This window comes from Rattus norvegicus, chromosome 2 (genome assembly GCF_036323735.1).
Source record: "Rattus norvegicus strain BN/NHsdMcwi chromosome 2, GRCr8, whole genome shotgun sequence".
In the NCBI taxonomy this organism is placed as follows: Eukaryota; Metazoa; Chordata; class Mammalia; order Rodentia; family Muridae; genus Rattus; species Rattus norvegicus.
Genome location: NC_086020.1, coordinates 184,724,017 through 184,734,672, shown reverse-complemented (window position 1 = coordinate 184,734,672; position 10,656 = coordinate 184,724,017). Strand labels below are relative to the sequence as shown.

Sequence of the window (10,656 nt, the reverse complement as noted above, 5' to 3'; positions counted from 1 at the left end):
CTAGGCAATCCTCCTGCCTCACCCTCAAGAGTTCCGGAACTACAAGTATGTGTTGCCATATGACCACTATATATATTTTTTTTCAAAAATGGATTAGCTTTTGTAAGGAGCACCAAAGCAAGAAGCAATATTACCAGTGTCCCAGAAGCCACTCATGGGCCCCTCCCTGCCATTACTCTCCTCCAGAGGGAGTCTCAGAATATGCACTCTTTTGTGTCTAGCTTCCTTTGTTTGAATTATTTCAGCAAGATTAAGCCTTAATGTATATAAAGTGTGCCTATTTATTCTTCTTAGTGTGTACATGGTGAAATTTTTCCATAATTTGCTTTTCTGTTTTATTGCTAATGTTATTTGTATTGCGATCACATATTTTTAGATTAAAGGAACATTGTTGTATTATTGTATAATCTAGAATCTTTCTGTAAGTTTACGTCTTGAGGTCCCATTGTTGTGTCTTAAAGTTTTCATCATGCAGAGCTTACACGTGTCTTAAGATTATTCGTAGGTATTTGAATGCTGTGTAAAATATTTTATTTTCGTGTTCATATGAATTTGGGTGGGATCTAAATTTGGTTTCTTTAGAAGTGCAGCAAACGCTCTTAACTGGGGAGCTATTTATCTCTAGTTTACCCTTTAAATTTTTTACCTGTTTTTAATTAGTTTATTTGTTGTGAGGTTGTGTGTTGTGACTATGGCAGTCAGAAAGTGTGTTTGTGTGTGTTTATGTTTTCTTGAATGCATTGTGGTACTGAGGCACAGAACAACTCGTGAGAGTGAGCTCTTCTTTCCACCTTATAGGTCCAGGGGATCAAGTCAGTTGTCAGGCTTGGTGGCAGTCACCATCACGTGCCAAGCCATTTTGTTAGCCACTGTAGCTATTGTTTCAATGCTAGAAGGTAGAGTATTTCTATCCAAGGAATAATGTCTAGTATTGCTTTAAAGGGCACAGGGTTACTCTACAGGCCCAGCTCTAGTGTGGGTGAGGGCAGGTCAGGAAATGTGCGCGCGCGCGCGTGTGTGTGTGTGTGTGTGTGCATGAGTGTGTACATGTGTGTGTGGTCATGCTCCTGCTATGGCACATGTGTTAGAGGATAACTTTGGAGTTGGTTCTCTCCTACCTTGTGGGTTGTGAGGACTGAACTCAGGTCACATCACTTTACCTACTGAGTTATCTCACCAGCCCTGGAGAGATTCCTTAATCAAGATAACGAAAACCCAGGTATTATTACTTATAATATCAAGGAGGCAGCAGGAATAAGTAAAAAGTCTTCAAACTCACTCTGAGTTTAGATTCAAATTTAAATTCAGTCTCTATGAATTTAATATTTCTCAGCTCATTTCTTTCAGGAGCCTAAAGCAGGACTGAAGTTGTGGGATGCTGGATTGATAGATTGTGATTTCTTTCATTTCCAGCTCCTAAATGTCTGCAGGTTTTGGTTGGAAGGCTTCTAAACAGGCTTCAGGAGGCTGTAGGCGAGATGAGTTAAAGTCCACACTTCCCAAAGGATTCAATGGACAGTTGTTTGTACTCAGGAAGCCAAAGCAGAGAGTGGGCTCCAGGGAATGGGAACCGGCTCATCAGTTAAGGGTGCGCCCTGCCCTTCTGGAGCAATTCCCAGAACCCACTCAGGGAACCCCAGCTTCAGGAGGGATCCAACACCTCTGGCCCCTGTGGGCACCTGCACTCCCATGCACATGCCCACACAGACAAATGTGCTTAATTAAAAAAAAAAAGTCGACTTCAGATAGTAGGGGGATCTCAGACAAAGGCAGCCTGGCTCCAGGGCTTTAACTCTCTGTTCTCTTCCCCAACCACGTGTGAATGAGCCTTTCAGCCGTTGTGTAAGCCTTTAAAAAACAGTTATTTCTCCTCTTCCCTCTCCCGGAGTTACAGCATCTTCCCCCATCAATCAGATTTCCACTAGAAACCAGGCATTGGCTCTGGGAGGCTTACTCTTGTCATTTATGCTGGTGCTGCTTTCCTGTCTTTATATTGATTGATCAGGTGTCCCAGGAGAGAGATTCTCAGCCTCCTCCACCGCACTTTAAGGTAGTGGTTCTCAACCTTCCTAAGGCTGCCATCCTTTAATACGGTTAGTTCTTCATGATGTGGTGGCCCCAAACATCTAATTATTTTTGTTGCTACTTAACTGTAATTTTGCTATGGTTATTAATTGCAATGTAAAATTTTTTTTATGTTCTTAGGCAACTCCTGTGAAAGGTCGTTTGGGCCCAAGGGGTTACAACCCACAGGTTGAGAACTATTGTGCTAAGGCTTCCTACTTGGTCTCCTTTACCTAGCAGTTTAGAAGAACAGGATTCGTGAGCTGCTAATCTGAGATACTCTCTAGCCTGAGTTATCCTCATGTTCCTCTTTAGAGCAGGAGTCCCACCCAGAGGTCCCCATCTGTCCCTGAGAGATGAGAGTTGATAGAAAAAGGGGACAGGGATGACCACAGCACCTGCTGTAGCATCTTTGTTATACTGTAATCTCTTTATCCTTGTCTTTAATGGACACTGGGGAGCAAAGGCAGCTTGATCCCTCATCTCAACTTCACCTCTGCAAACAGGCTTCCAAGACCCAAGGCCTTAACCTGCACTCCATGGGGTCTGTGTTTGCTTTGGAGTGACTGAATAATGGGACACATTTACTATCATAGCTTGTACGAGATGGTCTCAAGAGACGCCTGTGACTCCAAGGCGCGGGTGTCACTTTGCAGGGCTTTCATCCCTGAATAGAATCCAGCACAGCAAAGGAAAACCAGAAGTCAGAAATGTGAGGAAACAGGGCTTTAGGCCTATAGTTCTCTCAGCCCATGAACTCTGATGCTCTTCCAAAATGAAAGAAAGAGGGGGTGGATTGGACTGGTTTTGAGAAGGTCCTTTTCAGCAGGGGTAAATAAAAGCTGGACAGACTGAGTGGATTCTAAATGATTCTGGTTGTTCTATCATACTGGAAGTCCTTCTTTAACCCAAGAGGTATCTGAAGTTAGAACCCCTGAAGTTCCCATGTTTTAGTTATGATCACATTCTCTTCTGAGAGACACAGGCATCCCCTTTCTATTTGTCTGATGTCTGGAATTTCTGCTCCTCTCTGCAGGCCTTGAGGCAGACAGACCACCAAGAGAAGAGAGGGAGAAGAAAGTAAAAGCAGCTTCCTGAGTCAGGCATGAGAGTTATAGGAAAAAGGTCAGAATCGACAGCTGGACCCAGATCCCCTTACCAGTGGAGTGGGTGGGATAGAAATGTCACTTTTCTCACAGCTTCACGCCACGCAACTGAAAGGCTTGGAGAGAGTCAGTTACAAGAGAGAAACAATGACTCTGGTGGTAGAATGGAAATGGTAGGTCTTAGGTCAGTCTCCTCTGAGTTTAAGTATGGCTTTCTTATTAACCAGTTCTGTGCACTTGAACAACCCACTCTAATTTACCTTTAGGGTTGATATGAGGTTTGAATACACACACACACACACACACACACACACACACACACACACACACACACATACACTCTTAGTCTGTGCAATCACAACTGAGCTAAGAGCACCCTTTCCAGGCAGGTCAGGTAAAGGACTTGCAGATTACCAGAAAAGCTGGTGAAGTGCTCACCATGGTGACCTTAAATGGACGGGCCTCACTTCTCCAAAGTGTCCTCAGAAAGCTATGCAAGAATATGGAGTGGGGGTGGAGGTAGGTGGGCTTGGTACCACATGCCTTTAATACCAGTACTTTCAAGGCAGAGGCAGGCCTCTGTCAGTTTAAAGTCAATCTGGTCTACATATCGAGTTCCAGACCAACCAATGAGACCTTGTCTTGAAAAGGGGGGAGTGGAGGTTGAGAGGGAGGATGGAGCACTGGCTGCTTTTGCAGAAGACTTGGGTTTGGTTACCAGCACCCATATGTTGGCTTACAGCCATCTGAAATGCCAGGTCCAGGGATCTGATGTTTTTGCTGGCTTCCGAGTGCACACATGGTGTCCATACATACATGCAGATGTGTGTACGTACACATAAATCTTAGAATAGGGGTAGTGGGGAACAACTCACAGGCATCTTCCAGGTCCCAGCCTGTGAAGCTGCTGGTGGAAGAGGGAGAGGAGCCGGTGCCTGGATTATGGCTCTTTGGACTGTGAGGATATCGAGCAGCTTGGGGTCTTAGCATTGTCTATGTCTCAAGAATGTCCTTTCCTCTAGTCTTACCCTATAAAACCCTGATCCTTACAACAACTTCTGGCCCTCCCAAGCGCTTGTGTCCCCTTGAATCCAGTTTTGCTGGCTCAGTGAAGTCGGTTGCTTTCATCTGTCAAGGATAGACAGAGCAGGACTCATTGCAGCAAAAGGAATCTCCTCAGAACAAGGACAACAGCAGCCGCTAGAAAGCTCATGGTGGCTGGCATATGTTTCTGTGTGAGGTGGGCAGGGACTCAACATAGAGGAGGGAAACTAAGGACACTGGGTAGATGCTGCAGCCAAAAGAAAAAGACTCCCTGGGGCTGTCCCTCCTCCTGCCCTCGCAGTGTCTTTCCCTCCCTCCCTCCCAACCCCCTCCGCTTCTGGTGCTGCTCTGATGCGGTTACTCTGAGCACCCAGCGTCTCTGTGTTTGCATCTCTGCTCCGTCCTCTGTTGGAAGCACACTGGGGTAGTCAGCAGTTCCACTTCTCACTCCACTTTCTCTTTGAGGTGACATCTATCCAGGGACAGCATCCCACTGGGACCACACTAAGTCCAAACTGCTGGAGGCTGGGGTGAAGCAGCCAGGCACCGCTGCCCTCTCCCTCCCAGTTCTCACCGTGGCTGGTGGAGCTGCTCACTCTGGCTTACAGCTCTGCATTCTTGTGTTTGTTAGCCTTTTTTCTAGGAGCCCCCTCTGGCTTTCCCCTTGTCAAGCCTGCCTGGGATACACAACACTGGGAATGGCAGAAGGTGTGAAATAGGAGAGTTCTGTGTAGCGATCCCTTTAAAGATGGCGGACTTGCCTTCTTTATCTCTAGAGAGAAGAGAAAAGGGGAAGGGACGCAGCCGGAGAGGGTGAGGAGTGCTGACCTCTGCAGGGCTCCTGAGCCTCCTCACCTTCTGGGCCAGGCTTGGTGTGGTGGAGGCTAGATGACCAATAGCTGAAATGGGAGGGAGAGGAGAAGCAGATGGGAGTAAATGAAGTTCCAGAGATCCTGTTTCATTCTTGCTGTCACTGCGGTTGCTTTCGACAACCAGGAAGGTGGTGGAGGCTCCTGCATGCAAGGTGCCAGAGTGTAGTGAGGCCACACTCCTCTGTATCCACTGGAATCCTTGGCTCGAGTCCCTTCCTGTACCTTAGGTAAGGGCACTGGCTGGATTGGGTACTAGGTAGCAGAAAAGAAAGGGAGCCTGCCTGCCCATCCGCCTGCCCGCCCGCCTGGTGAGCAGACTCTAAGAAGCCTGAAGAGCTTCCCAACTCTTCTGAAATGATCTCATGGTTGTTTGGTAACTGGTCCTGGCTATTTGAGGGTATACATACGTGGAGAGCAGACTGGAGCCTTGTGTAGCTTTCCTGCCTTGAGTGAGTGGGTACCTGGGGTCGGGGATGTGCAGTTCCCTGGGGCCCTCAGAGAAGATGCAGCAAGGCCATGCTCAGACTAGAGCAGCAATCACAATGCAGGGGACAGGTGTGGAAGGCTGTACTGTTCGGCGGGAAGCTGTGGTTCCAGAGACCTTACTCCTACCTTCCCCTTTGGCTTCTGAAATGGACTCCGGTGGTCTTCATTGTGGATGGAAAGGTCAGAATAACTTGGCAGTGACCCGATTACCCCCAGAGTTCTTGTCCCCAGAGGGCCGAGGGGCCACAAAATCAAAAGTCATGTGGTGCTTGACCCGGCCCTTGCCCTTACTCCAAAGAGCAATCAGACCAAAGCAAAGGGTCACTGAGGTGAGGAAGGGGAGGAAGCCCACTGCTAGCACCATAGCTACACCTCTGCTGTCCAGAGAGAAAGGCCCTGGGATCCCCGGCATAGTGACGTTGGGGTCAGACAGAGTGCCATTTGGTGGCTCAACTTGGATAACTTCCAGCCAGGTTCTCAGAGAGTCATTCCCAGCAACATTGCTGACCACACAGACGTAGGCCCCCCTGTCCCGTAGCTGCACCGAGCGGATCTCCAGCGTACCATCCTCTAGCACCCTTACCCTCCCAACCCTCCCTAGCCAAGATCCCTGAGGTCTCATCCAGGAAACAGTGGGGGCTGGATCCCCATCTCCAGAGCAGGAGAAAACAGCATGCCCGCCCTCCTCTGCAATGACCCATCGAGGCCCTGACTTTCGGATCAGGGCCGGTTTGCAAGTGAAGTGGCCTGGAGGCAGAATGTCTGAAAATTCCCTTAGGTTCTTCCCTTGGACATGCTGGGGGCCAGCACAAGCAGGGGGTGATGTGCCAAAGTCCAGGCGCCGGCGAAGGCGGAGCAGCCAGAGGAGGCGGCAATCACAGGTTAGGGGGTTACCAGACAGCCTCAAGGTGACCAGTTTGTCTGGAGAAGGGAAGGCTGTTTCCTCTAGGGTCTGAAGAGCATTGTCTGCTACATCCAGTAAGTGGAAGGCAGTCAGGCCGTGGAAGGCATGGGCAGCGATGGAGGTGAGGCAGGCCCCCGACAGTCTGAGCTCCTGGAGCCGTACCAGGGGGCTGAGCCTCCGGGCTGGGATGGCTGATATAGGATTCTGAGATAGATCCAAGACTTGGAGGAAGCTCAAGTGGTGTAGTGCTTGGAAGGGTACTGAGCTCAGATTGCAGTGGGTGATGGCCAGGCTGCTCAGATTGAGGCCAACCAGGCTCCCTGGGTCCAGGGCCTCCAGAGATGGCCAGTGGTGGATCTCCAGCTCCTTTAGTTGCCCTAGCCCTCGAAGTGCCCCAGAGGGCAGCCTCTCAATATCTAGTTCTCGAAGTCTAAGAGCTACTAGTGCTGGGAGCTGGGCAAGAGCTAGGCCAGGCACTGTGCTGAGGTTGCACCGTTCCAGAGTGATGGTACTTAGTTTGGCCAGACCTGAAAATGCTCCCGGAGCTACAAACACCAGGTGATTGTCTCCAACCTCCAGCTGCTGGAGGCTGCCTAGCTCACCAAAGGCTCCATCTAGAAAGAGGACAATTTGATTGAGGCGGAGGTCCAGCAGCGTGAGGGCAGACAGGCCTGAGAATATCCCAGGACCCACAATTCTCAGTCGATTGCCCTGCAGCCTCAGGGTGAGTAGACTCTGTAGGCCATGGAAAGCCCCAGGCTCAAGGGTGGAGAGCTGGTTGTAGCTGAGGTCCAGTTCTTGGAGCTGGCCCAGTCGGGAGAGCATGCCACGCTGAAGCCCCCACAGGCGGTTCCCACTCAAATCCAGGACTTCTGTGTCCAGTGGAAGCCCTCCAGGGACAGTGTCCAGTCGCCTGTGGGCACAGAGTACTGCCCGGGTCTGGGAGGTGCAGTCACACAAAGTGGGGCAGCTACTGATGCTCCCCCCAGGCAGGAGGAGCAGGAAAAGGAGTGGGGACCACAGGAGCCAGGCTTGCTTTGGGGCAGTGGCTGCGTCCATCCCCTGAGGCCTGGAATAGATGATGACATGGTCTTTTTTTTTTTTTTTTTAAATGGCTTCAAATGGTGGTGACCCTGCACTGCACTGAACCTCCTTAAAGGAGAGGAAAGGTGGATCTTGCCAGCAAGTGTGGCACACAACCAGGGAAAAGTACGGTACCGTAATGGGGGGAAATCTCTCCTTTGCAGCTATGCATAACTGGCCAAGTACTTCCTGTGCATGATCCCTGGTCAAGCTGCTTTCTGTGACAGAAAGTTTAAGGGAACGAGTAATAGGGAAAGAGCCCTGCATCTGTCTCCCCGTAAGGAGCTTGCCCTGTATCTGTGAGACCAGGGAGTCCTCAGGACCTGTCTCCCTGACGTCTGCTTTCTGCACACTCTGCTATGCTCCTCTCACCCCTTCTTATTCTCCCATATGCTGCACCCACAACTTTAACCAAAGCTAGCGAGATTCCATCCAAACTTGAGAGAGTTTCTGATTCTGTGCTACTGGAGAAAGGTCCTCACCTTGACCGAGTCATCAGAAGCTAGGGGCATGCAAGCTTTAGCTGTGCTCCAGTCTCTGCCCTCTTCCAGCCTGGCCCAAGGCCCAGGCTCTGGACTAGCCAAAATGTGTCCCCAAAATGTTTGTGTGGATGGTAAGGTTGGCTGTATATTATCCATGGAACAGAGTGTGTGGGGGGGTGGGGACTGGATGATGAGATTGGAAAGGCTTTATAAGAGCCCCAAGGACAGCACCTCTTCCCTTATAGATGGGGCTGGGATGTGGAAGGTAACCAAAAGGTATTCAAATATTTCATGGGGTCCTCAGTCTTGAGCTTCTTTTATATCCCTCCACCTGAGCTGCCCGAGAAGACACAAGAAATGGCTTGTTAGCCAATGAGGCATGGTTAAAGAGGGACTGACAGCACATGACCTGATGCTGTGGATGGGAAGAAGGGAGCCACTGGGTAGCACGGTGGATACCTGGATACAAGCACAGCACCCATCTGTATAAAGTGAGCACCCTAAGCCTGGGCAGCATCAGGAGATGGCGACCATGAGAACTGTAGGAGGCTGGACAAGGTGCTAGAGTTGGAGGCATCTTTAGTCTTGAGTGGCTCTGCTTGCCTTGCTAATGCAGTCGGGACCCCAGGAGAGGAGGGATATTAGAAAGAGATGTCAGAGGGCCTGGAGCAGGAGCAAGTGGACACTACTGGAGCCACCTGCTGTGTTTCCCTGGTCCTGCACCTCTGGGCTTTCAGGGCTCAGGTTTTCTGGGCCCTGTGGACTTAGATTTCTGCTGCATGTCCTACTTTCTCCCATGAAGAATACGGGAGGAGCTGTAACTTCCCTTCCTTCCTACACTCCAGGAGAATCATTCCGGAGACTCTCCTCTAGCTACTTCATAGGACTAAAGCAGTTCGGAAAGGAAAGGAAGAAACCAAGTTCGATCCTCAGTTTGGATGTAGAGGAAGAACAGTGAATGAGGAGTGCAGGAAGCTGTTGTGGGGTCACTTGAGGAGGGGAAAGAATCTCAAGGGGCAGCAGCTGCTGTCTTCCCTCTTACCCCTTTCACAGCTGAATGGGCGTCTGTGTGGTACCAAGAACTCCCGGCCTCACCTCTCCCTCTGCCTCTTCTGGGAAGTCTACCTGACAGCTAGCCCTTCATCACTGTTGCTGCACTTCCTGTTCGTCCCTTTTCTCTGCATTCAGCAAAAGTGCAGTGAAGCATGTGCACCAGCCAGCTCCCTTCCTCCTGCTTCCATGAGTTTTCTCTGTCCTCAACGCCTCCTAGCCCAGTGGCTGGGGGACTTAGGGTCAACACCTTCTATTTATAATGGCTAATTTAATCACAGCCTTCCTTTGTTATCCTCTATGACTACAGAACTGGCCTCTGGTCACTTTGCAAGAAGAGATGAATGTTACAAAACTCTTTCTCTTCCCCTGGGGTCTGGAGTCTGGGCATTGCCCCCTCAGGGAGATGGAGCTTTCCTGTCTATGTGACAGTCATAGACTCCTATGAACACATACCCACTTTAAAGCACATCAGATTGAGGCACGGGGATCTGCATGATGAAGGGGCACTTGGAGAAAGATTTTTGGAGTATCCACACAGATTGGGTGGCTTTCTAGAGGCTAAAGAGGGATGGGTGGTCTTCCAGGACTCTCCTTATCAGATGTTTCTGGGACATTTTAATTTTTCAACCACAGGACGAATGGTTGGCTAGGGTAGTGGGGACAAGCTCTCTTTCCTATAGGCTATTTAGCATGGCCTTGTCTTTGAGAATGCCATGGGAAAGGGCAGCTGATACTTGCCCTCAGAGGGGCAGGGTCACTTACCGGAGAAGCTGGGGGAAGGCATCAAGTTGGGCGCTGCATCTCTCCAGGGCTGGGGTCTGTCCCATTCGAGCTGCACCTTGGCCTCTCCACCTCCCCTGTGTGTCTGACTCCCCACTCCCTGCTGCCCGGCAGCCTGCCGCATCAGCCGGCTGGCAAGACTGCTGTTGTGGCCGCTGCTACTGCGGCCGCGCTGCCAAGACTGAGGGAGAGAAAAGAGCCAGGAAGCATTTTCTTTTCTTTTTTTTTTTTTCCCTCCTCTTCTCTTTTTTTGAACCGGAATGAGCCTGCAGCAACCCTGTTGGTGCAAAATAAATAAATAAAGCAACCAGGGAGGGCTGCAGCAAGCGCCACTACAGGGTGACGAATCGGATGGGGGGGCGCGGGGTGGGGGTGCAGGGAGGAACTGAAGACCCAGAGCTGGGGCAGGGTCTGCTACCGAGGCAGCCTGGGAAGCTTGAAAGAGTTCTGACATCCTGGTTCCTCCTGAGGAGCTAGAGAGCTCCCGGGACACCACTTCCACCTACCGCCTCTAGTCTCTTAAGATGCAGGGCAATTTTGTGCAATTTCTAAATCTAAACCTGCCTGTGGTTACCATTTGTTGGAAGTTCTCAGTCTAGAATATCTTCCTTCAGTTTAGTTTTCCTCTGGTGCTGGGTACCTGAGCATGTTTCTAAGTCTCCCTGGGAGACTGCTTAGCTGAGGGAAAACCTGGGGGGGCTAAAATTCTTATAAAACAGATGAAGTGCTGACTCCACACGGGAACAAAACTGCAGAGCAAGCACATGTATCCTAGGCAGTCA

The 10,656-nt window shown here is 50.1% G+C and overlaps 1 protein-coding gene across 1 annotated transcript; it reads right to left on the bottom strand.

Moving 5' to 3' along the window:
• Window positions 1–4,853: 4,853 nt before the first annotated feature.
• Window positions 4,854–10,119, bottom strand: Lingo4 (leucine rich repeat and Ig domain containing 4). Its single transcript, NM_001109189.2, has 2 exons — window positions 9,857–10,119; window positions 4,854–7,545 (listed from the first exon to the last, which is right to left on the bottom strand). Exons 1-2 carry the CDS (start codon window positions 9,919–9,921, stop codon window positions 5,754–5,756), a joined length of 1,857 nt encoding a protein of 618 aa, NP_001102659.1. The 5' UTR covers window positions 9,922–10,119; the 3' UTR covers window positions 4,854–5,753.
• Window positions 10,120–10,656: the final 537 nt, after the last annotated feature.

Coding starts and splice junctions, on each gene's coding strand:
- Lingo4 (NM_001109189.2), bottom strand. CDS start 9,921: ATGGGACAGACCCCAGCCCTGGAGAGATGCAGCGCCCAACTTGATGCC. Junction 7,546..9,856: donor GCCTTCCCCCAGCTTCTCCG/GTAAGTGACCCT, acceptor CATCTATTCCAG/GCCTCAGGGGATGGACGCAG.